General features: G+C 46.6%; 1 protein-coding gene across 1 annotated transcript; it reads left to right on the plus strand.

Moving 5' to 3' along the window:
* The first annotated feature begins 2137 nt into the window (after window positions 1-2137).
* slc6a17 (solute carrier family 6 member 17) lies at window positions 2138-13411 on the plus strand. The gene is made up of 11 exons (XM_030118578.1): window positions 2138-2529; window positions 5086-5243; window positions 7545-7671; window positions 8981-9162; window positions 9785-9895; window positions 11027-11268; window positions 11357-11549; window positions 12062-12254; window positions 12334-12493; window positions 12741-12903; window positions 12991-13411. The coding sequence occupies exons 1-11, from the start codon at window positions 2229-2231 to the stop codon at window positions 13351-13353; spliced, it is 2193 nt and encodes a 730-aa protein (XP_029974438.1). The 5' UTR covers window positions 2138-2228; the 3' UTR covers window positions 13354-13411.
* Window positions 13412-27084: the final 13673 nt, after the last annotated feature.

Here is a 27084-nt window from a genome sequence, read left to right on the forward strand (position 1 = left end):
GAGTCCCTGCCGGCTCTGTAACGTGCCATCTGTGACGGCGCACACACTGTGAATCTCCGACATTTGCTGGTGTGGAGAAAACTTTCACTGCACGCTGGGTTAGCGAGAGTGTCCTCTCATATCTGTCAAGCTCCCGTCATCCTGCGGTGTAAATAGGCCATTTCATTACTAAGTATACCAACATTTTCACCCCTTTAAAAAGTAGGGCAAAAACTTTGAGTGAGGAGCTTAGAGACCCCCAAAACTGCAGTTTAGGCCCAAAAAAACGCACATTTGTTTGCGAACATGCACACGATTGCCTGACACTCCATTCAGAAAGTGTTGGGAGAGGATTCAGTCCTGTGAGGCAGCAGGCTCTGTGGGAAAAGGTCAGGCCCGGGCCGGAATCGGTGTGGCGCCCGCCGTCTCCGAGCCGCTGTGTGTCGTGACTGCAGGCCGGTTGAGGAATTCGATGTGCGTGCTACCCGTCGGCTCCTCGGATGGGATTTGGAGTCTGGCCGGCTGGCAGCTCGCCTTAAGAAGTGGCTGAGAATACAAAGCCAGCTGAGGTTTCGGACGGCTGCACACAGAGGCAGATTAGACGCCTCGTCGTCAGGTCAAACCCCTCCGACCCTGTTTCTCCGTCCTTCAGCCGTCACCCGTGTCACGCCACCGGGAACGAGATGAACCCTCGGAGTCTGGTCCAGGTGTTTTCACATGTAGCTGAATCTGTCTGCATCCGTCTTCGTTCCACGCTGACCTTTAATTAGGGAAGGTACCTAGAATACTGATGTTCTCGCCGTGTTTCCATCAAACCTCAAACACCAGTTCTCTCCGCTCTGTCAATCCTGTATTACTACAGCTTCATCTGTTCTATACATCAAAATCTTGCTTTTTAAAAGCTTTTTGTTGGGGCTATGCCAATCCTGACAGATGTGCTGCGTAATGTCCCATGAGGCTCTGCGACGGCACCGTGGTAAAATAAAATCTTACTCGTGCAGCTTTACCAGACCTCCATAACCAAGTCATCCGCTCCAGGGTTACGTTAGCTGCTGCCAGGGACCAGTTGATGCAGTGTTTTAAAGCGAATGAGCACCGTGCAAACGACAGCGGCAGTCGGAGCCACTCGAAGCATCACTTTTTTGAAAACGGCTCACTATTTGGAGCTTTTTGAAAACACTCCAACTCCATTGTCATGTGATGTGATGAACTTCCATCTTCCTGGAAGCGCCTGGGCTCCAGCTCCTTGTGGACGGAGGAAAGAGACAGAGTAAAGAGTTTTTCAGTAGATGGTAAATAACTACAGTCTACAGTCCAGTAAAAGCCAGGCTATTTATACAGAAATGATTAGAAATAGTTTGCTCCATGTATTTTGGCTCTCAGGTAAATTGATCCCACGTTTTGTGAACTAAGATGTTCACTTGTTCATTCTGGATTAGTCGGGTCTGCTGGATCCCGTCACTTCACTCCTTGGGAGGTTTAACACACACACACGATTTTATCATTATTTACATAGTTTTTGCTGAAGCTACGACGAAGCAGGCGGATTAGCGTCTCAGTCTGCAGACAAGATGTTACATCTGTGAGCTGAGTGGAAAAACAGCGATAACTGATGGAACTGATGCTCGGAGGCTTGGGTTTCACTGCGCTGGGCTCCTCTGAGAGCTGCAGTCACTCAGGCCGGCCGCTCGCCGCTGCTCATGCTATTCACATGACTCAACTTGAGTATAATGAGCTCTGCTGTGAAACGGTGATTCAATCTGTCTCCTTCGCCATAATGAAGGGGATTACTGAAATGCCTCATGGCTCGAATGTGCTGCTGTTTTCCTGGGTTTCTATAGTCTAAACTGCTTTCCCGTCGTGTTAAGGAGGAATCCAGCGGCAGCTACTCTGCTTTGTGAGTCATCACATTTCTTGCTGACGACTGATTACTTTGGAAAAGTTTGAGTTCACAACAAATAGTCAATTTATTTAAAAAAAATAATTTGTGTACCTATAATGTCAGTAGATACTAAATCCTTCTTACTGTCAGTGAATACGTAAGTCAATCTGTAATCAATATGTAAGTCAATACTTCTAAACTTACTGCTGATGATCCTCTGTTAATCCTCATGTCTCGTCCGTCTGCCTCCGCAGATTTAAAGAAAAGCACAAGTTCCTTTCCCTCCGAGCTTCTTCCTGATCTCTCCGCCCAGTTTCGCCTGGCCTGCGTCGACTTCTCCGCCCGAAGGAGCTCCTGCGTCGCAGCCATGCCAAAGAACACCAAGGTGACGCAGCGGGAGCACAGCAGCGAGCCGGTCACCGAGTCGGTGGCCGACCTGCTGTCGCTGGAGCACCCCATGGACTACAAGAGCAGCCAGATGAGCATGGGCCTGAGTCCGGGCTCCACCGCCCCCGTCAAGGCGCTGCTGCCTTCCCCGGACCCGGACGCCGAGGACGGCCGGCCGGCGTGGAACAACAAGCTGGAGTACATCCTGGCCCAGGTGGGCTTCTCCGTGGGCCTCGGCAACGTCTGGAGGTTCCCTTACCTGTGCCAGAAAAACGGAGGAGGTAGGTGGAGGAAATGCCTGGACATAAAACTATCTGATGCATGTGTGTGTGTGTGTGTGTGTGATCAAAGAGACTGTCGGGTTTTAATGTCAGCTGCTAATTGGACCCCCCCCCCTCCCCGGACCCTCAGAGTGCTGACAAGGAAAAACCCTGTTCTGATTCAAGGCTGCCAACATTTACACCATGTATTCTAGTGAAAACACACAACCTTTGCTACGTCTTGGGAGTGTGTTTACAGCTCAGAGCTCAGAGCCTCTGAAAACACAACTTTTTTAAAAAATGGCTCCCAAGGTGGAATTTTTGAGAGCGCTCTGAAGTAACCTCTGTTTTGGTCAAACAGTCCTGTTAGAAGTTGCTCAGATCAGAGTTTTAGACTGTTTTCAGGAGGCAGGGCATTAACTCCACTTATTCTTAATCTACTTTCTTGTCTTATGAAATTGTGTTTGGCAGCAAACCTGCCAAAGCAGGAGTGTCATGGTAGCTTTCCTTCCCATGCCTGAAATCTCGAAACGATCAAGAACCAGGATGGCAGAACTCACCGACACAGCTATGAACAGGCGAACAGGAGCTGCTGAGGCCTGGAAGTCAGTCAGACATGAGAAACAGGATTACATTCAGCAGCATGGACGGCCTCAACTTGTAGCCATGATGTGGCCTGTAATCCAGCAGCCACCATGGTGATTTCATCCGTCATCTCGGTGCTCGGGGGTCTTTCTGTGGCCGCACGCTCCCGGTGCACGTGCAGGTTTTCCCCAGGGAGCCCAGCTTTTCTACCACATTCATGTGAAGTGGCTGGGAGTCTATAAGCTGACTGTAATGACAGTGTGTGAGCGGTTGGTTGTCTCGGTGTGGTCGTCTGCTGGTGAAATGGGGTTTGGCTGCTCTGGGATCAGCTCCGGTCGGACAGAGCGTGCGAGGAGAGGATGGACGGCAGCTGGAGGAGCGCTGCAGTCTGTTGCTCTGAAGTCTGAAGGACGCGGCTCTCCTTCAGGAGGAGCTGTGAGCTGACTAGTAATTCAAGAATTTGCACAGACCGGACATGTTGGATGTCGGTCGATAGCTGATACGGAGGCAGGTGTCTGCACAACGGAAGATCACTATGCACTACTTCAACCAGTGTTTGTTGTTTTTTTAATTGCACAAGTAAATCTTGAAACCAGAGGAAAGTCAACATCTTGGGACGGAAAAGTTCAGTATAAACTGTGAAGCTGTCCTTTGCTTCTGAAGCAGTTTTCTTGCGAAGGGTTTATCTCTTCGGCATTCTGATTTACTGGTATTATAATGAGATGAGGGGGTGGTGATGACAAAGATGGAGGAAGTGGAACAGTAAATACTGATTTCCTGGGCTTTCAGACGCTGCTGGAGCCTGGTGTGGGAGGCGTGTGTAAAGAGGGGATTGGGAAAGTGCGATAACAAAGCTGAATTTGTGTACATTTGCACATTTTTAATCACAGTGTGTGAATTTATTTGCGCACAATAATGAGTGTGTGTCCCCCGTTGAATCTGCACTCAGTGGGAGGTGCTGCTTTGTCGTGTCTGGACTGGTCCAAGAGATTAGGACAAACTGTTTCTGTCACTGCTCCATTATTTGCCATCATCTGCCTCTTTTTGGAACGTTTCATGGTGAATGCGTGTTTTTTTTATCCTCTCATTACAAAGATAGATGTCAGGCTTACATGCTCCCTCACACAAGATTATCCTCTTTTACAATTAAATGATTCACACGACTTGCGTCTCTTATATTGGTTACATTTCTCTGTGAATTTGCTTGTGATGTGAGCGTCAGTATTCGTCTTAATATTTTAATCCAGATGAAGCATCAAGTAAACCACTGGAGGGAGAAACGGGGACACCACAGAGACAATGCAAGTCAATTATCGGCGTGAGGAATGAATGGAAAAGAGAAAGTATCAGAGTTTATCTGACGTTTAGACTTTATTTACTGTGCAGCATTTTGAAAAAGTGACTGATAGAAATGAGTTTGATCTCAGACTGAGTCGATGGGAGGTTAGAGGTCATTTGAACTTGAAATGCTGCTGTGATGAATTAATAAATCTATATTAAAGGTGACAGCAAATGTTTGTGATTCTGAGAGCTGCCCTGCAAACAGCAACCGCTCCAGACTCGACTCTGGAACTTGTCGGAGGTTTTGAAGTGGAGTCAGTCGTTGTGGAAGCAGTCTTGTCTCCGTGCAGCCGGCCATGCTCCCCGGCGGTGGAGGGCTTTGTCTCCATGGCGCCGTGCCGCCCTTCATATCTTGACGTAAGCAGGAGCTGGACGTGACTTGTTTTCCACGAGCGTTCCTGTGAATCCACGCGAGCCGATCAGACCAAATGATGAATGGAGGCTCAAAATGAGGAAGGAGAGGATGGAGGAGAAGAGGGGAGAGATAAGAGACGTGAATGGAGAACAGTGAAAGCAGATTGGAAGGAGTATAAAAACAGATAAGGAAATGAATTCGATGTTGTTTCTTTGGCTGCTTGATAATCAGCCTCACCTCACGAATATCAAGCGTCTGAAAAATGAGCATCACAGTAACTTCCCGCTCCCTCCCAGGCGCGTACCTGGTGCCCTACTTCATCCTCCTGCTCCTCATCGGCATCCCCCTGTTCTTCCTGGAGCTGGCCGTGGGTCAGCGGATCCGGCGCGGCAGCATCGGGGTGTGGAACTACGTCTACCCGCGGCTGGGGGGCATCGGGGTCTCCAGCTTGATGGTGAGTGTGCCGTGTAATCAACCGGGCCTCCAATTACTCTATTACGTAATTATGCAGGCTTTGCATGCTGCCTTAATGTCTTAATGAGTGCCTGGCGTTCCACAGCTCGGTGGATCTGTGAGGACGAGCCGAGGCTCGGAGACGTTCGAGTACAGTGACAATACTGATGGGGGACTGACAGAGAAGCCAAAGAAGAACTGAATGAATATAGAGGGCTGTATGATGTGGAGCAAACCCACAAACTCTTCACTGTCTTTAAACTGTGCAGATCTGAAGACTTGACCTGCTAAATTATGAAGCTTTTTGGACAATTCACTGTGTTTTGCACCAGAAGGTTTCATTAAATTTGACTTCATGTTGAGATTTTAGTATTTTTCTCTAGTAATTGTTTGGTTTTTGCAGAAATATAGACATTTTCAACAAGTATACTCTGAGTCACACAAGTCAATTTGAAAGTAAAAATTTAAAGGTTACTGTGTCGCTTTTTTAGCAGTCCAGACCGTTCAAGATGAAGTTGTGGCCTCTTGAACTGGACTGAATTTGACACCGCTGTGCTAAATGTTTAGCGTCTTGGATTACAGTCATTGATTCACTGGCGACAAAGAAAAGCAGTCATGCAAACACAGTGACTCCACACGAGAGTCTGAACCCTGGAGTATCAGGAGGCTTCAGCCAACAAAAGGATGATTTCATGAATTAACCCTTTCATAAGCAGCGGCTGAGGGCTGTGGACTTCTGGAGCGTCTTCTCTGCATTCCTCCACAGCGTTTACACACTTTGTTGTGTCAGTTTTGACAGGTAAACCAGTGCTATTAAGCTCAAAACGCCATAGATTGTGATGGTGGAGTGTTGCTTTGGGATGAATGGGGATAAACCCTCCTCTGGCAGACGAAGTTTCAGATCCGACTGAAGGACAGAGGTCGATCCTCACACAACCTGTTAATACTCACATGACTCCCACATTTTTCCTCTGGTTAATTCTTGGTTTCCTTTGTCTTCTATCTTAAAAAAAATGTTGTTTTGGGATTGGATTGGCTGGATTTGAGCCTCTAGTGGGCCAAAACTTTAAAAATCCATCTTGACTGGAGCTAGTACAATTAAAGGCTACTAAAGATCAAATTCTACTGACCAGGCGTAGTTTATAAATAAAAGTTTATTAAATGTGGATTTCCAATTCAATGAATAATACCCTCATTTGACTCCGTCTGAAAACTTGGAGGATCTAATAGTCTGCAGCGTGACGATTAAAAGCCGTCATGACTGGGTGTAGACTAATAATAACAGGTCAACATCATGATCAAATTAATATATAACCACACTGTGACTCATATAATTTGATTATTGGGCGTTCTGATTTACTCCCTCTCTTAGTAAAGTGAATTTCACTGATCAGTGAAACGTCTCCAGTGGTTATGTAATTCACACTGATGGATTTTTTTGAATGAAAAACTGGAAATTGTTTTTTTTTTCCTGTAATTTCACTTCAAATTAATTAATTCCCCTCATTAATCTTTAACTGTTGACTGTCTTCATGTAATATTTGACGTCTCCTCACGGGCTGAAAAAAACCACAGACAGTTTTCCATCTCACATTAATTACTGAGATTGTAAAACAATAAAGCAAGCCGCCCAGCAACCAAAGATCTGTTTTATAGGTTCATAACAGATGCTGTTATCTCATCCTTAGCGGATTAAATTAAACAAATAATTTGACATCCCTGACTTTGATTCATGGGATTTTTGTCGGGCGCTCGCTGTAATTACGTGCGCGCTGCTCCTCGACAGCAGACGTGCTGAGGAGTTTGTTGGACTCCATCTGCCCGCTCGCATTATCGCCTCCTGTTGCCGCCGAGCGATCGGCGTGCAAAGACCAGCGCGCGGCCTTGTCGTAATCCGTCCCCATCATCAGCGGAGTGGTGACCCGTCGCGCTCCCATCCCATCAGCGTCGCCGGCTTAGAGCGCCGTCCGTCGGTCCGTGGCGCTGACGGAGCGGGGGAGGGAGCGGCCCGGCCCGGGCCCGGGGCAGTCAGGCGTGCGGCGGCGGCAGATTCAGGAGCTATAAATACCTTCTCATGGAGGAGCCCAGCCTGGGCTGTGAGAGCAAACAGCTCAATAATTCATATGTACTCTGACTTAAGCTGTGTGCTCAGTGTCTGACTGACGAGGCTTTCAGCTTTCCGCTGTGCTCGCTGTTTGTCCCCGCCGCTGTTTGCTGTGGCATTATTGTTCCTGCAGCAGAGCTGACTTCTGCTGCTCTCTCTCTCTCTCTCTCTCCCTCTCTCTCTCTCATTTCCTGTCAGGTTTGCGGTTTCGTGGGCCTCTACTACAATGTCATCATCGGCTGGAGCATCTTCTACTTCTTCCAGTCCTTCCAGTATCCGCTGCCTTGGGCCGAATGCCCCCTCCGAAGAAATGGAACCCAAGCCAGTGAGTCCATGACAGAGAGACAAACACAGGGTGGAGGCCTGAAAGGGAGCTGCTCCTCCCTCCTCCCAGCTGTGACTGTTCCCCTCATGATTCACAATAAAACAATACACGCTGCACATGCATAACAGTTCCTCCTCCAGTGAAGGGCTTCGAGCTGCAGAAAGACTTTGCATTGAAGTCAAGCAGCAGAGTTTCTGCAGGATCTCTGTTTGTCTGGACCGGTCCAGCTCCGGTCCTGCTCCGGTCCTGCTCCGGTCCTGCTCCGGTCCAGCTCCGGTCCTGCTCCGGTCCTGCTCCGGTCCTGCTCTGGTCCTGCTCCGGTCCTGCACCTCGCCCCTCGGGGCCGCGGCACAGAGATGCTGGTCAGGTCGTAGAGCCGGCCGCCGGTCGGTTCAGCAGCCCCAGCTGGCAGGACGCTGAGTCTGTTTACCGTCAGGGACACAGCAGGAATGCTGCGCGGCATCCAGCGCACATTAGTGGACGTTTTTGCAAAGATGGAAAGTACATTTGCTTAAGCGCTTTGCGTATACACAGACATAAAGTAATTGGTAGGCATTTACTTTATGAGAAATTCCATTTTGGTTTTTGGTTTTTTTTTTACTCCAGTGCATTTATCTGACAGTTATTTTCAGGTTTCAACAGGAGTTTTTAAGAATTTCAGTGAATTCTTCTATACATTATAAAGATAAATCAGAAACTAAGAAAGATCATACATCACAATATCATATTTTATATTTTCCTCATCAATACATTCTGTTTTTGAGTCTCAGTCTGTATTCATCACTTGTTTTTGCACTTTTGATTCAGATGGAAAAGAAGTAAAGGCCATTTAAGATTTTCAATAAATGCTGGAGTGAGCCTGTGCATTTATATCAGGCTTCTTGACACCTCCGTAAAGTCATATTTGTCATTTAACAAGACTTTAAAAAGCAGTTAACTGTCTGAACCGCCAAGTGACATAAATTGATGGAGAGCCAGTGGGATGAAATGAGGCCAAATATTTGCTTGATTGAATCAAGGAAACTGCGCTGACGTTAGAAATGACTTTCACTGTGCGGCTGCCATTTCTCTTAATTCAAGACAATTGGAAATATCTGAGTCTGACAGACGGAAAATCTGTCATTTTTTCCCAGTATGAATAAAACTGGAAGTATTTTCTGTTTCTGAGTATAAATTTGTAAATGAGTGAGTAGTAGTTAACTTGTTTTAAGCTATTGTTTTGACGAGGCTGCCCTTCACTCTGTCTTTAGAGCCTTGTTCACGTCTGTTCTCCCTCTCCTCTCTTCTTTCTCTCCTGTTGCTGTGGCAGTCGTGGAGCCGGAGTGCGAGAAGAGCTCGGCCACCACCTACTTCTGGTACCGGCAGACTCTGAACATCACCAGCACCATCGATGACACCGGCGGCCTGAACTGGAAGATGACCCTGTCCCTGCTGGTGGCCTGGATCATGGTGTGTCTGGCGGTCATCAAGGGCATCCAGTCCTCCGGGAAGGTGAGGCGGCGCCGCCCTCTGCTCCGCAGAGGCCCATCTGACGATCGGTGACTCTTTTATTCAGCTTTTTTTTTTTTTTTTAAAGAAGGTGCGAAGACTTTTATCAGCACGGTCTATTCTTAGATCCCTCCCTCGTCGCAGAGGAGAGGGCCATGCAACATTGATACGCTTTAAACCGAACCCAGAATAAACCGGTTCAGGATGCAGATGGAAAAATTCTCCGTTTGGCGACATCTGCAACAACATCCTGTAATCTCCGTCCAGAGAGTGAGTCATGCGCCACAGCGCGACATCCAGACCGCAGCCTCGGTGACAAAATACACAAGAGGAGAGCAGATCGCCAAGGTCTGACACGCTTTTTAAACACTTAACTCCGTGATCCGATTATCGTCGCCAGTGCAGCGATGACACCATGAAACACTGTAGGCCGCGTTGCTGACTTCAAGGACTCTTCTTCACATTTGGTACGATTTCACAGATCCATTGTGTGTGTGTGTGTGTGTGTGTGTGTGGCAGCACTCCTTCCTGCATGTGTGAAGCGTGTCCATGGAAACACTGGGTGATGTGCTTGACTCTCTCTCTCTCTCTCTCTCTCTCTCTCTCTCTCTCTCTCTCTCTCTAGGTGATGTACTTCAGCTCTCTCTTCCCGTACGTGGTGCTGTTCTGTTTCCTGGTACGAGGCCTGATGCTGAAAGGAGCCGTCGATGGGATCGCTCACATGTTCACCCCCAAGGTGAGAGGAAATCTGTGGCCCGTTTGAAGAAAAAAAAAAAAAAAAAGAAAAAAAAGGCCCGTTTAATCAAGTTTATTGAGCAGATTCAGATGTCTGATCTGACTGACATTTATGTCTTAGTTGAAACGATCACGACTCCATCCTGACAGTAAACATGATAAACGAAATATCACAATGACGCCTGACCTGCTGCAGGAGTGGCTGATGGCTTTTATGGAGCTGCATCAGAGGAATCTGCAAATATTCACAAAACGTTCACCTAATTTGTTAGTACGAAAAAAAACATCACATCTTTCTTTAACAGATTTATCAATCTCAAATGAGTGAATCTACTGAGTTTAAAATAAAAAAGATGCCATTACTTCCTCTCATTGAGGTCCATTCATCAAAACAGAATGTATACACAGTCACTTCAGGTTATGTGTTGTGTTGATGTCTCCCTCTAGTGGTGGATTTGTGTGGTGCAGTAAGAAAGTTACATCATTCATCAATATTCTGATGAAACGCTTCAACCTTTTTTCATTGGTCATTATTACATTGGTTTAACTTTCAGTGCTGCTGTATTCCTGATATTTGTGGTCTGAGCTCAAAATTATTGCAGTTTGTGTTTATTAAATCTATAATAAATGCAAGTTTCAATGCTTTAAATCAATCATAGGAAATTAGTTTCTGGCTTGTTGATATGAAGAAACAAAACTAAAGGTTCATCTTATGCAACAGGAATGAACATGTGTGTTTCAGTTCAGCTGAACTGTAATGATTTAGCCCCATTTACAACCCAGATATCACTGCAGTTTCACAGAGAAAAACTAAACAATTCTATTTGAGATTCACTTCGGTGACGGTGAAAAGGGCAAACTGCAACTGAATCAGAAACGAAGGGAAAGGAAAGAAACAGAGCAACAAACAAACTTATAATTTCACATTTTGCAGCAAAATAAGCTTCTACTTCCACTGTCAGAAATGAACTACTCCACAACATCAGTCTCCCAATGCAAATGATACCAAGTTTTGTATTCTAAATGTTTGTGTTGTGTTTTTACTGGAGCATCCAAGCAGCTCAGAGTAGAATAAACTGTGAAGGTTTTAAAGAAGCTGATCTTTGATTTCTGACTTGTTTCCCCTCGTCAGCTGGAGAAGATGTTGGAGCCGCAGGTGTGGAGGGAAGCCGCCACGCAGGTCTTCTTCGCCCTGGGCCTCGGCTTCGGGGGCGTCATCGCCTTCTCCAGCTACAACAAGCGAGACAACAACTGCCACTTCGACGCGGCGCTGGTCTCCATCATCAACTTCGTCACCTCCATCCTGGCCACGCTGGTGGTGTTCGCCGTCCTGGGCTTCAAAGCCAACGTCATGAACGAGAAGTGTGTGGTCGAGTGAGTGTCCCCCCCCCGCCGCCGGCCCCTCCGTCTCAGGCCCTTTTTTTTCCCTCTCCTCCCTCACTCGTCTCTCGTCTCCCCGCAGCAACGCTGAGAAGATCCTGGGCTACCTGAACTCGGGCGTGCTGAGCAGAGAGCTCATCCCGCCGCACATCAACTTCTCCCACCTGTCCGCTCAGGACTACGCTGAGATGTACGGCGTCATCAAGACGGTGAAGGAGGACAGCTTCGGCCAGCTGGGCCTGGACGCCTGCGTTCTGGAGGACGAGCTCAACAAGGTGGGTGGGAAACGCCTCCAGTCAGCTCTTCTTCTTAAAGGGGAGGTTTTTCTACCGCCTCATGTAGTGTTGTTTGTTTGTTTTTTCCTCCACATTTCATTACATGGTTCAGTGTTCTGAGATAATTACACTGAAATTGATTCTATATGAAAAAACCCTGCAGTCACAGGCAATAAGAGATGAACCATCATCTTATCAATCAGGCTGTGACCGATTAAATGAGCCTCTTGAGATCAAGTCTTTGTATCTTGTGTAGATGATTAGAATTCGATGTTTTCAGGAATATGTTGAAGTCAGACTATCTGTCAGACTCTCGTGGCGGCGATGTTGGAGTTTCTAAAGGCTGCCTGCCTTCAGGCGCACCTGGAGGTCTGCTCTATAATGAATGAACCCAGAAATGGAAGTTGGGCCGGTGAATCATTTCCCGGCAGTTGTTTCGTCCCCATTAATCACCTCTGACCGCTGCGACCTCCCCCTCCTCGTCTCCCCGCCTCCTCGTCTCCGTCCTCCAGGCGGTTCAGGGCACCGGCCTGGCCTTCATCGCCTTCACGGAGGCCATGACTCACTTCCCCGCCAGCCCCTTCTGGTCCGTGATGTTCTTCTTCATGCTGATCAACCTGGGCCTGGGCAGCATGATCGGCACCATGACCGGCATCACCACGCCCATCCTGGACGCTTTTAAGATCCGCAAAGAGATCCTGTGCGGTGAGTCTTCATCGTCTTTCGATGTTCCCTGCTCGTTCTGCTGGTTCTTCTCTGACCGGGTGCTTCTTCTCTCCGTCAGTGGTTTGCTGCATCATCGCCTTCCTGCTGGGCCTGCTGTTTGTGCAGCGTTCAGGGAACTACTTCGTCACCATGTTTGACGACTACTCGGCGGGTTTGCCTCTGACTGTGGTGGTGATCCTGGAGAACGTCTCTGTGGCCTGGATCTACGGCACCAAGAGGTGAGCTGAAGCCAGACGGCGTCTCTGGACCGGTGGTGCCCGGACCAATGGCTGCGCTCTCAATTCTTAGCTTCTTTTTAAAGAGACAGTGGCACTTTAAACTTTTCTATTTAGTGAAAATCTGTCCATTTTGGCTCATTGTCACATTATTTCTGCTGTGATCTCTGCCAGCTTCACATCCGGACTGCGGGCTTTGTTTGCTCACTTTATTCCTCTTACTTGGAGCGGTGTGTTTGTGTGTCTTCAGGTTCATGCAGGACCTGGAGGACATGCTGGGCTTCAGGCCGTACAGCTTCTACTACTACATGTGGAGATACGTGTCGCCTGCTGTCCTGGTGGTGCTCATCGTCGCCACGGTCATAGAAATGGCCGTCAGTCCTGCGGGCTACAATGCCTGGGTGGAGTCGGAGGTGAGTGGTCACTTCTGTCGTGCCGAGTGTGTTAATACGAGCTGTAGAAAGGATCAGGAGTTAAGTGTCATGTGTTTTTCTTGCCAGGGCTCGGAGCGTTTCCAGAGCTACCCTCCGTGGGCGCTGGCCATGGCGTACGCCCTCATCGTGGTCGCCATGCTGCCGCTTCCCCTCGTCTTCATCGCCCGCCACTTCAACTTGATCTCAGACGGCTCCAACAAGCTGTCCGTCTCCTACCGCAAAGGTATGATGAAGGACATCTCCAACCTGGAGGAGCAGGACGAGCAGCGCTTCATCCTCAGCAAGAACCCCAGCGAGGCCCCGTCCCCGATGCCGGCCCACCGCGCCTACCTGGGCCCCGGCGGCACGCAGGAGATGACCAACACCAACTACGGCACCAGCACCAAGACGGGCTACCAGAACATCGGCTCTCCCGAGTCCGAGCTATGATCCGCCGGGGAGACTCTCCTGTCCAATCGGCCCTCGGCCGCGGCGGAGCGAGGGCGGCCTCGGGCGAGAGAAGATTCATTCACAGCATCCGTCACATCGTAAGCCCCCTCTGTCGCTCCTTCCCTGCTCCATCGTTCCTCACCTGTGGCTCCTCCCCCTCTCACCTGTGGCAGCGTCCACGCTGCTGGTTCCCCTGTCAGTGCAGGATATGATGACGAACTGTGGAAACGTTAGGTAGAGAAAGACCGACGGAGGCCAGAAGGAGAGCGGGATGGAGTCACGGAGGTACGCGGACGATGCCCGAATGCTTTAAGTTAGAAATCCCATGCGTTCACCAGTTTGTGCTTCTTCTGCCTCTACTGGAGAAGATTGTTATTTGCGGGGGATGGGATGGAAGGAGATAAAAGAAACACTCATCCTGTCCTGATCTGTACCGACGACCGAGAGCTTTCCTCATCCACAAAATAATGACGACAAATGCACATGTAACAGTATGAAACTAGCGATTCTGATAGTGCAAACAGTGTTAAAAGCACATTTCAATCCCACGTTGACTGTGCCTATAATGCATCAGCAATAATACCAAGTCACAGCAGAGTCCTCATGAAGCTGTGGATCTCCTTCTATCTCTATTGTCCCTCTGATGTAGATTACTGTACATATGTGTTGTGCGATGGTTTTCACTCCGCCGTGGATCATGCATATACTCCACTGCCGCAGAGCGAGGGGGAAACCCTCGGCCTCTGCTCTCCACCAACACAGAAGCACACATGCCTGCTAAGTTTCAGCGCGTCTCGAGCCTTAACACGGGGCGACACTTTTCTTTTTCAACATGTTTCTCCTCCTCAGACGAGCGAGTCGCTGCCAGCGCGTCGTCGTCTCTGCGTATTTCCACTCACAGCCGGCCGAGACGGAGCTTTTTTCCATTTCAGTCCGTCGTTCTGATCAAGTGTTTCCATTTTAACGAACGGCCTCAGAAGGGCAGCGGCGGCGTACACGCGCGGCGAGAATTTGCCCGTGTGCACGGAGAGACGTGCGTGTGCGATCTCCCGGTGACCCCGCGGGTTTAAAAATAGCGCGGCGGTGCCCAGGGGAAGCCGTGGCAACGCGCCATAGATACAGACCCGGCTCTGGAGCGGAGGAGGAGACGCCTCCGTGTCTGTTCCGCTCAGCCGCTTCACCACCCGACAGCAACATGTCTCCGGCGTTGCAGAAGAGGCTCACCGCCACGCCGTGCTGCGGACTAATCACCGCTCATCCCAGCGGAGGGCGACGTTTAGGTCTAGCTGTTGTACATTCCTCAGATTGCGGCCACTAGCATAATGTCGTGAGCACTACGAAAGCTTCACTTTGATGTCTATTTTGTGACCTGGGGTGTAAAAACCGCCGACAGTTTTTATTTTGATATTTAATCTCGTATGCCAGTGTCGTGTGGAAACGTACTGTAATTAAATGTTTGGAGTAAGCGGTAATACTTGGTTTTCAGCACTGGATGTCTCTGCTGGCCGGCGGAGGAGCCCGTGGCGCTCCCTCCGTCCCGTGGCCCCTCCCTCACACCAAGCCAATACTTGAGACTGAACAGATGTAGTGTGAAACACAGTCAGTCACATTGTTTGGTGCCTGAGCAGCGTCTGTGTCGTCAGTTTGCCTTATGCTTTTGTCATTTTGTTTTCTTGACGGAGTGAGTTTGCCACGTAGAGTTTGGACCAATGTATTTTCTCATTCACTCGAGCACTTTAATTCGGTCGAGACCCTGGAGTTGTTCCCTCGAGTAATGTTGTTTATATTGACGTTTGTCTTGGAATGGAAGAAAAACAGCATTTTTAAAGACTAATGTGTGGCATTTTATGGTGTTAAAATGTGTTCATGTGCTGAATTTGACCCTTTTATCATCTTGTTGTTGACCAGATCTTCTCTTCTACTTGTTATATCTCATTTTACACAATATAAGTGCTGTGACATTCCTGGAAATATGACGATATTTAAACTCTAATGTGGCATTTGCACTGGTACTATATCTGATTAGAGACGTTTACATAAGTACACACTGATAGGAAGAGAAATATGAAGAGATTCACTATAAACTTTAAATTATTACCTTAAGAACCCAAAGCCTGCTTTCAAGTGGGAGCAAGTAAACATTTTGATCTCAAAAATACACAAGCTGGAGGATTTCACAGAGTTATTTTAAAGGGATATGGAAAGAAGCTCTCCTGACCTGCAGATCTTTGAGTCTCCTCTGTTTTCAGGAGTTGGTATCTCTCAAGAAACTCGAAGCACTATCTCGAGTGGTCATTGAGGAACTTTAGGAGTGAAGACTACTGTCTAGCACAGCATCTTAAGAGCTGAAGGCGCTCGGATGAATTCATCTGCAAGGCTTTCTTGGATAGAATAAGAAAATAAAGCACATCTTTTCAGAAAGCACACAGGCTCACAAGCACAAAATCTACTTCTATGTGATTAAATTACTGAGGTGAAACTAAATGTGAGCGAACTGAGTAATGAAGCTTCCATTATGTTGGATGAGCTCTGAGTCTTGAAGAGTAAAACTGCACACATACACAAACTGCCAGTCCTTATAGGCGAAAAACCAAACTGCACATTGAAGCACAGGCCGCCCTGCACAAACCTGATCTACTGCCGATGTGCTGAGTCCCGTGCAATAAGAGAGCACAATCACAGCACGGGAGTCTACGGCTCCCCGCGGACGTGCTGATATTCATTAATATTGATAAAGTCTCTCGATGCCGAGGAACAGCAGAGATCATCTCTAAGCGTTTGAAAACGCATCTAAAATGTGGGAACATCTCTTTCTGCGGGTAATCTCGGTGTTGATATTGGAAGACAAAGACTCCAACTCCAGGGTCTCATCATGTCCTTCATGTGTCACGTGTTAAAGAAGAACTTCAGTTTTAACCCAGATTTAAACGCCTGCGGTTACGACAGTAGAGTGACTAGTGAATTAATTTAAATGTCCGAATAGTCTTTATGTGACCAGCCATAGTTCTATTTATAGTATTTAAGATGATGTATTTAACCTGTATATATTGATGTACATTCTGATAAATTCACACTGAGTATCTATAGTAAGAGTGACCAGATGTATACTTGAGCTGTAAATAATAATTGTATATTTTGAGATATTTTTTGACTTTGTACTGTCAGTAGTGTTACTTTGGTGTCAGTTGGTGTTTGTGTGTGGTTGTTTCAGATACATTTAGCAGGGTGAATGTGTGCGTGTGTGTGTATGTGTGTGTGAGTGAGTGAGTGAGTGAGTGAGTGTATATGTAGGGTTTTTTGGTGTTTCTCTGTGTGTTTTTCCTCTCTCAGTGTTGTGTGCTGCTGATTTAAACCCGTAGATAAACTCCTGTTGTTGCAGTGAACTGGGACCACTAATGTAAGCAATCTCTCACTGGAACTGCGGCGGCTTCCAGCACAAGACTGGCAACACAATCAACAAGAAATGTTTGACTAGAATTATATCGAGACAGAAACTATAGGGATTTTTTGTTTTGTTTTGTTTTGTTTTTTGCAGAAAGAGATGAACTGTACAAACATGATGGAGCAAACAGGGAATTAAAATGACCACTTTTAATAAACAGACCTTGTTGTTTGTGTCTTTTATTCTCATGGATTCTCTTTGTGTTTCGTTTAAGTCTGACTTAACCTTTTAATGGACGTGTCGTCGAAAAGGAAACAATGAAGCATGAAATCAATACAATCGGTGTATTTGTTCATATAGTGCATTTATTTAAGCTGTTTTAGTTCATTATTTCTGCTTGCAAATAAACGTATACCTTAATTTTCACCATTGTCAACATTGTTATTGGTTTGGTTCTCTTCAGCATCCACAAACCCTCTGACCGTGTGCATTTATTATGTGGAAAACAAGCCCTGGGGTCACAAATCTCAACAGCAGTTGGTGTCCTGGCTGTCTTAATTCACCGACCAACATCCAGATTTTATGAGACGAGCTCCACTTCCTGGTGCGGAGCAGCAAAAACTATCAAAGTTTCCCTCCAGAAAGTGCTGAACTATCAGCTGACAGATGTTGCAGACAGTGAGTTTGAAGCATGTTTTTAAGCTTAATTACTGATGCTAAACTGTGCTGTAGAAATGAGACTGTGTGTGTGTGTGTGTGTGTGTGTGTGTGTGTGTGTGTGTGTGTGTGTGTGTGTGTGTGTGTGTGTGTGTGTGAGTCCAGGATGCTCTGGGCCTTCCCTCATATTCATCTCCAGCCCCCCTGTGACTCTGTATTGGATAAAGCAGCGGACATCAATTCTAAACGTATTAAACTGAATTTCATCAGTAAACTCTGAATCGCGTGCCGATCAGACTGTGGGAGTCCACCCGGCTGGCGCAGCAGCAGCATCTGGCTCGCTCGGCTCTAACATACCAACCGTGACTCGGGTTGGGCCGGCTGCCAGAGTAAAGGCCGCACACACTCCACCACCCATCGCGCCGCGGCCTTATCATCAACTGTTGACAACGACACGTCGTCCGCCTGCTGGCCTGCAGAGTTCACACACACTGGTCCTCAGAGCTGCTCATGTTAACCGAGCAAAAACACGAGATTACACAAAACACATGGCTCCTGCTCACAACGGCCAAGATGACCATCAGACCGTCCTTGCTCCTGCCGAGTCATGGATTTGATTTAAACAGAAGCAGGAGCAGAAGCTGGGGGTCACTTCAGCTGCAGTCTGAGTCTGAATAAAGCCGGACTGATGCTGCCGTGTTGGTTTTGGCTGAACCCGTCTTGTGCGTAAAAGTGGAGCTGTTTGTTTCCCGCGGGCTGCGTCACACTTCCCCTCCCGACTGTCCGGTGCACTTTGAAGAACATCTTCCTATTCCTGATCCTGTAAACAAAACAAAACATTTCCCACTACAGTGCAACACACACACACTGATGGGAATCCCACCTGCACGGGGAGGAGGGGGGGGGCAACAGATGTTTATCTGAAAACTGTCTTCACAGCCAACAAGCTGCTCCCCATGTTCCCTCTGAACCTCCACCTGGTGCGGGGAAGAGACTGCGCTGGTGGATATTTTCCTGGCTCTGAGTGACATTTTGCTGGCTGGTTGAGTTTTGCGTGGGCAGAGATCCATCAGTCTCTCACGGCTCTTTCAGCGGCTGTCATCTTCCACTGCGGAGGCCAGATGGTCCCGAACGAGTCCCGCTCAGAGGACGGGCCTGAGAGCCCCGGCCGCTCATTAGCGCTTGACCGCACCGCAAACAGCACCGAGCTTCAACAGCATCGGCGGCAAAACAGAACACACACCAGAACACACACCAGACCAGGATTCACACTCCTGGAGGGGCTGAAGACCAGGGCAGGGGGAGGACAGGTCTGACACGGAGACAGACAGTTTATCTTTCATTTAATCTTTATTTTAGCAGGTAGATGGTTATTAAGAGCTTGTTCTCATGTAAAATGTTGACCTGGCACAGTGTGTGCCAGTGTTGCACAATCTTAAAAGAAGAAAAACATTTTTACAGTGTTTACAGTGATACATATCACTATTTGCAGAATTCAGACCAAGTGAGAGCACCAAAAAAATACTCAAAGCATTTCTGTTTTGTATCTTTTATGGAGATGATTGATTTTATTGAATGTTTTGTTTAATAAATATTGAATGACAGATCACAGAAGCCATCCATCTACTGTGCTGCAGGGTCACAGGTCTCAGCTCTCTGTGGTGTGAGGGCAAGACACACCCTGGACAGCCCGTCAGTCCATCACAAGACAAATACATTAGCAGAACATGCAAACTCCACACCGAAAAGCCTGGCCTGTATTTGAACTGTGTGGCCCGTAGTGCAGCAGATTATCAAATGTGAAGTGTCCTACAAATAAATGGCATTATTTCAGTTATGTTACGAAATTCTCGCTGTCTTTTAAATGCAGTCCGGTTTGAAGATGGATGTTTTCCTGTGTTGAGTTACAAAGTGAAAGATGAAAATAGCAGCATATTATTTAAAATGTTGATTAATTAAAAAATTAGTTTCAATAGTAAAAAAAAAAAAAAAAAAAACTCAAAGCAAACACTTTCAGATTCATATTTTGGTTTACGTCCATTGAAATGTAATGACTGAGAAGAAAGTCAGTCATATGTGTGTTGTCTTTCTTGTTCAAGGTTTCAAAAATCTCCTCTGGAAATGATAAAAATCACACTGAATTTTTTCCTTTTTCCCCATCTTCAGGCTATCTTTAAGGCTGCAAATGAAATTCTGTCACATTCAGCTGACAGGTACAGAACAGCAGGTTTGGGCCAAGAAAGCTTGGCTGGGCACTTTTAAGATTTTACCATCTGACAGATTTTTGTCTAATTTATTTATGATGGACACTCTTTCAAAAAAAAAAAAAACCTGATATGAGCAATAATGACAGTGTGGACTGGTGGTTCGGATAAATCAGCAGGGAGACCGTTCAAAGGAAGAAAAAGCGGAGAGACCAGTTCCACACAGAGCAGCAGGTATGCGGGTCATGAGCGGCGGCTGTTTCCCCTCGCTCTGTTTTTTCCTGTTGGATGAGCAGCAGGTTGAGTCCGAGGCTTCACACGAGGGAGCGTCAGCCGAGAGGTCAGTCATCTGACGCAGAGTGAAGAGGAAGCAGGAAGGTCAAGAAACACTCGAAGTCACTTGAATCGATGTGAAGTCCTGAATCTGTATGGAGAGGAGAGAACTTCACAGCAGACTGTGGCGAACGTGGACATTTCTACAACACAGACATGGATTCATTCGTTGCTGCTCCTCAGGGTTGTGTTTTCAACAGGCTGGTAGAAGAAGCTGAAACAAATCCGAAGGAGCAGAGAAAGTTCATTCCGGTTCTTTCTCCTGTGTTTTCACTCATCTGTCTCTGCAGGGTAGACGACTCGCAGGTAAACAGGATGATTTACAAAAAAAGAAAAAGAAAAAGCACCAGGAAGACAGAGGAGGGAGTGCAGCGGTCACAGGATCCATCAGCGCTGATGAAGTGTACACAAACATAAGAGAGCAGAGACTTCCCTCTGCATCAATCACTCCTCATTATGGAAGTCTGTCAGATCGCAGCAGGGAAGCTGTGCCTGAAGTTCACACTACTTTAAACTCCTTATAAAATGTAAATTATTTACCGAAAACGCTTGTCTTTCTCAGAAAGAGATCTGAAAGAGCTTCCAGTCCCACAGCAGCACACTTGGTTCTCAGAGAGCTGCTTCCTGGAGGCTCCTCGGTTTTCTGAAAGTCGAACGTGAGGCAGAGTTTCAGCCGTCAGGCGTTGAGGAGGAAACGGGGGGCATGAATGCGTACCTCTCAGCTCTGGCTGTATTTCCAGTTTCTTCTTCACGTTCTCTCCTTGTATTAAAGACGCTCATGAGGAACAGTGGTGTTAAGTACTGCTGGTGGATCAGAAGCAGCGGTTCACTATCCACTGTGACGCTGCTGCTGTTGTTTTTGGATTTTCATGACATAAACGGCTTATTCCGAAAGTGTCAGAAACTGGAATTTTGACCTTAACCTGAACATTGATTGGATATGAATATGCATTGTTAAAAGTGAGTTTGCCTTTCCACGGTCTCCTCTGCTTTCTCATGGGGAATTGTTGTGTTTTTCTCTGTGAACGAGCTCTGAAATGATCGTGTTGTATTTGGAGCTACACTCCGTGTTACTGTACAGCAGCTGACCCCATGTTCACAGAGGAAAGGTCTCCGTCATGACGAGCGCGCTGATAAACAACGAACACAGAGCTATATTTCACCTCTGCCCATCAGCAGATGAAGTTTGCTTCATGGATCTCAGGGGAGTTTTGAAAATGAGGGAGGATTTATGAAGCCATCATTCTGGAAATGTCACAGTGGTTCCTGTTTAACAAGTTTGTCCTACTTTAGTCTCACAAAGCGCAGAGAGGAACGGCTCTGTGGAGAAGAGAGCGGAAAAACGGTCATTATAGGAAGTGACATTGGGAGATTTTTCAGTGTGAGTCAGAAAGAAAAACATTTAACATTTAAAAATGACATTTCAGTGGAGGAGCAGGGTCGACTTTCTAATAAACCACCATTATATTTGGAATGCAAATAAAATGTCATTAAACGTTCGTGGAAATATTTAACAATCGAATCGAATGACTTTACTTGATAATATGCTGGAGTCACCGTTCATTGCCTGGTTCACTCCGCCAGTCTTAAATCTCAAGCAACTCTCTCTTGGTCTCATTTTAGAAGTTCAGTGGAACGAGGTTCGATTGAAAAGAATAATTGTGGAAAACAAAACCATTCTAGGAATAGTTTGAGTTTGTCACCCCTGGTTGAGGAGGATCATGTTTCGCAGCGTAACGTCTCTCCTGCTGAACATCCGGACGTCAGCGTTTTAGGCGCCGGGCCTCTTGGGAGTCCTCAAATCAGTCTGGGAGCCGTATAACCCGCCCACACGCAATCCCAGCCCGTTAACCCACGGCGTCGCAATTAGCGAAGAGACAAAGGCATCAATATTTCATGTCGTCACGTTGAACGCCGAGGAGCTGAAGGCAGCGGAGCGCGTCCCACCTGTGAGCGGCGTGGGCGAGGAGCGGGGGCGTCGCTGGCCCGCCGCTAATGCATCGAGTGTGCGTCCAGTCAGGAGGGATAATTGCAGCCTGCCTGTAACAGTGGGCTCTGATTAGGCCACAAACCCCCCCACCACCTCTAAATCCACACTGATTTCCAACAGCTGAATCCTTCATTATACCGAATAACGACGCGCCGAGAGAAAAGTGGCGTTACTGTGATGTTTCAACAAAGCTCTTTCTGTGCACTACATGAAGAGCTGCTGCTGAAAGAATCCGAACCGACGATAAATATTCATGAGCTCCCATCACTCGCTTCTATTGCCCTTTTTTTTTTTTTTTAACTATTTCTTTGAAAGTGTCAGGAAGTGACTGAACGGAATCGAATCTAAATGGACCCAGTATTTCAGAGACGCACAGATGAAGGCTGCAAATGTATACTAATGGCCGCGCCGCTTCCCGCCTGTCTTCAGGCGTAATGGCCGAGCTCTCACATGAGACGTCCCTCGTGTCTGAGAGGAATTTCATCCCCGCGAGCGCGAGTTCAATAAATGCTGGTAAAGAGCTCCAGGCCGTCCAGGAGACTCTGAAGAAACTTGATTGTTGTTTAGCTGGCTTCATATTCAGAGTGAAATGAATGATGAATGTGTTTTCTGGCTGTCAGATTGGAGTTTTTAGGCTTGGTTAAGATGCATGGCAGCTGAATCTGACAAGACAGCTGCTGATTGTTGCTTGATCAGTTGGAACAAAGCCAACCACTGAAACTTGAGACATCCAAACCATTTACAAGACGACGGCTTCAGATGAGAGAATAGAACTTTTTATTCCTGTCGAGGGAGAATGAGAGTGTACCATCGAGAGCAGGTGACCACAAATCCTCACGGTCGTACCTCGTGTTCTCGCTCCAGGCCTCGTCATGCGGCAGTTTTGCTCTGAGTCGACCTTCGAGAGTCCGTCGCTCACCAGGACGTCTCCCAGACAGCGAGATTGAAGACGAACACGGTGGACTCTGAGCTCGTCCAACCGGCCGGGCTTCAAGTGGCTATTTAGACAAAGTGTACTGCGAGGATTACGTAAGGTGTTCGGCGGTCGGATCGTTATGCGAACGCCGCAGAGGAATGAAAGTGGTTCGGCTGGCGGCGGCGGCGGCGGCGGGGGAGTCGCTGTGATGCGCGGTCCGCCAGGGTCAGCACTGATGGAGCTGCAGATTCAGAGGGCAATATCAGCAGCCCTTCATGGCTGGACATTTTGTTTCCTACACACACACACACACACACACACACACACACGGGGTGGGGGTGGGGGGGGGTGCCGTCCATTAGCGGCCCACCAGAGACCACCCTCTGCTGAACACATAATGCTTCTGCGGCAGGGCGGGGACTCCCTTTGGGGCAGTTGACTGAAAAATAATTCGACTCCTTTTCACAGATCATTGCTTTCTCGCCCTCCCTCGTGGGGTTGGATCGCTTCACTTATTATTTGGACTCTGTTGTTTACGGCTTTTCGCTTTTGACCGAAACAGCTGGGAGCAGCTGCAAAAAAAAAAAAGAGAGAAATATTTATCGACCTGTTGATGTTATAGATGCAACATGTTCTTTTCACATTTCTCAACATTATTTCAATGAAATACAAAAAAAAAAAATTAAGAAATTAATACAATGTGTTGCATAGGTGTAAGAAAAATCTGCATCATGCATGATAAATGTGTTTAAATGTTTTTGTGTGTTTGTTGAGTTAAATGCTGATATTTTAATTTCTGATAGATATCGATATCCTTCCACTCCTATAATCTGTGTGCATTTGGACGACTGTCAGGGTGCAATGTTTTGACTGAAATCGCATCATTTTGCATTTTTATTTTTGAAATGTTTCACATTTTCGCAAATTTAGCAAATCATGTCAATTTACATGAGTCAGTTTTCATGTGGGGACAAAACAGGTGGGTGTTTTTATCATGAAACTACACACACATGCAAGCAGAGAACAATTTGGATTGTAATTAAGGTGACTGTCAGCTCGAAAACTACCAAGTCCAGGAGAATATGGAGCGGGAGTTATTCACGAACCGTGACATCCCCATCCATTCTTCGCTGATGATGTGCAGATGTACATGCTTTTAATGGTCCAGAAGACTTTTCATGCTCTGCTTAATTGCATGAGAGACATTAAACTATGGATGGACTTAAATTTCTTATGCCTGAATGCAGCCAAAACTGAGATTGTCAAAATCTCCAATCCAAGGCGTGTTTTTGTTAGTATGTTTTGCATTGGTAAAGCAGTACCTACAGTAAAGCTAAATTACTGTGAATGAATTGGAAAATCAATAAGGGGCCCTGGTTTTCTCTGGTTGGTTGAGGAGGTTGGTTCGTTCCCATCAGAGGAAAATATTTTGCATTTGAACTCTGAACGGGAATGGAGATAAATGCGTATTAATGTACAGACATCTGACCGTAGTTCCAGAGAGAGCGTGACCTTAGACAAGGTTTTACTAGTAATTTAGCACCAGCTTCTTTGCAAACTCCAACTCGAACCTGAGACAAAAAAAATATATCAGAACAGCAGCTTTTTAAATGATTCCATAGTTAATATAATCCACATGATTCATCACCAGAAGCAAATACATAATTCTCATCAGTTGATGATACATTTCTGAAGCATTAAAACGTCTCTGATTTTGCCACAGATTAGAGAAGATTGTTTAAATATTTTTTTCTTACAGAGAACACTACTGAGTTAAACTGTCTCTTCTTGCTGTGGAGCTAAATTAGCCTGGCAAAAAAAAAAAAAAAAAAAAAAGTTTCCAAAGCTGCTCAGACTGCAGAGTTTCTAATGTCATGATTCACAGGTGTTTCTGCCACACAGGAAATAAATTCTTGACTAGTGAAAATGAGTTGAAAGCTTCTGACAGTGTCAACTGCAGAAACACACACACACACAGCGTGCAGACCAAATTATGTGTCATCCAGCAGAGCGCTTCCACTGCCACAGATGAGAAGCTGAAGGAGACGGCCAGAGAAAACGAGTGAGGCCACTTCAAGGAGGTTTGAGAGCAGCCTGCACCAGCAGCTCTTTTACTCCGTGCATTAAAGTAATGAAGGATGAATGTGATTAAACACAGAGACTTCTCATCTGTGTGGTTTCTGCTTCCTTGGTGAGCGAGCGAGGGAATCAACACCCTGGATAATGACTTGTGAGCCGTGTGTGACACAGGAGCTTCTGCTCCTCGTAATGACGGCGGCTGAGAGCTCCTGCGGCTCGGAGACCGCACAGGTCCGACGCCGAGGGCTGATGGAGCCGCTGCCCACACAGGATCGACCGCTGGGCTCAGCCGGGAGGGACGCGAAAGGAAAAAAAACGGAGCACAGTGTCCCAAAGACAGCCCAGGCTGTGCTGGCATCCAGACATTCAAACAATCAGGGAGACGAACGCAAGGCTCCGACCCGGACCGCCAAACCAACCAGCAGAATGTAAATGTACGTATGTGTTCAGAGACACAACATGACACTGAGACATCAGAGACGCTGCCATTAAAGCTAGCTGCCCGATGGCTAACAGACTAGCTTCAAAGCAACGCTGTCAGGGAGAATTCAATTTCACTGTATTCTGCACCAAAAGGTTTAATTAAAATTGACTTTTTCTTGACATTTTAGTGATTTTCAGCAGTAAAATATGCAAAAACAGTTTTTTTCCCTCCATTTACAACAAAAAAATTCCTTAAGAGTTTAAACTGAAAGTCATTATTTTACCAATCCAACTCATTCAAGAGGAAATCTGGAGAGACGATCGGAGAACGGCGGGTTTTTAAATACATTTACTCTCATGATTCACTGGATGACTGGGTTCTGAATGGAATCGTCAAAGTTGGTTATTCTACCAGAAAAAGGTGAATCAAAATGATCTTCCTTTCCGCGGCGCTGACTCGGGCTGCGCTTTTCTCCATGGAAACTGTGTTCAGTATTGTCATGACAACCTTCAACAGGAGAGAGAGGGAGAGAGAGAGAGAGAGAGAGAGAAAGAGAGAGAGAGAGAGAGAGAGAGAGAGAGAGAGAGAGAGAGAAAACAAGGGACCAGGGGAACAATAAAGGAGAGAGTAATCTAGGATGAGAGGACAAGACCTGACAGCTCTCTCCCTCCCTCTCTCTCTCTCTCTCTCTCTCTCTCTCTCTCTCTCTCTCCCTCTCTCTCTCTCTCTCTCTCTCTCTCATTTAATCTGTCCATCATCCTGCCTCCAGGGCAGGTTGTGTAACGCTGCCTCACCACTTGAGTCATTCAGGTGTGGAAAACTATCAACAACCAGTGATGGAGTCATCGGGATCGAACCTCTCAACATGGAGTAACACCCGTTCTGAGGAGCCCTCCGGTTCTGGTGATACCTGTGATTGTTCAATATGACGTTCAAATCCTTCAGTTTGTCTGCAAGACATTTGTCCATCCTTAAAAAAAAGAGAGAGAAAGGGTCGAAATTCATTTATAAATATGGAATTTTCCTAAACACAACTTGAAGCATCTGATTTTATGCAAATGTGTGGCATAAATTGCAATAAAAATATTTTAAAACACTGAAAATAACACTGAACTGATCTCTTCTTCTTAGAATAAACTGCTCATGAAATGCAGCTTCACAGTTTGTGGCTCAAAGTTTTTGCAAAATGAGAATATTAAAATAAATCTCAAGACCAAAGAGTGTGTTGTTGTTAGAAGCTCATTAAGGATGATCGTCTCCTCCACGACGCAGCTTCATTAAAATAGTTTTATAAAGTGTTTCAGAAGTGAAAGTTGGCTCACTTCTTTGAAAACAAAGATGAGAGAGAGGAGCGTGGACTGCGGTGACTGATCACTGTGATATTTTGGTTAATCACAGATTGCACGGGAGGTTTTCAGCCTCAGAGCTCCAGGAAAACGAGGTTACAAAGCGCCGGTCAAGGAATTAGCTGCATTGTACTGTACAGGCTGCGAGCCTCATGCCGCCCTGCAGCAGAGCTGTAACGCAATGAGGACCAATAACGTAAGAACTTCTCAAACAATTGAGAATGTGTTGTATAGTACTTATAGTGAATGAAGTACGACGGCAGTCACATCCACTGCACTTATTTTGGAAGATTAGACTGCTCAAATACTGAAAAAAGTCTTTTATCTCTGAGCAACGTTTTTCTTAATTTTCTCTCTCATTTGTCCCTGTAACGTATTTGTTATATCCAATCATGTGTCG

Source organism: Salarias fasciatus, chromosome 20 (genome assembly GCF_902148845.1).
Source record: "Salarias fasciatus chromosome 20, fSalaFa1.1, whole genome shotgun sequence".
In the NCBI taxonomy this organism is placed as follows: domain Eukaryota; kingdom Metazoa; phylum Chordata; class Actinopteri; order Blenniiformes; family Blenniidae; genus Salarias; species Salarias fasciatus.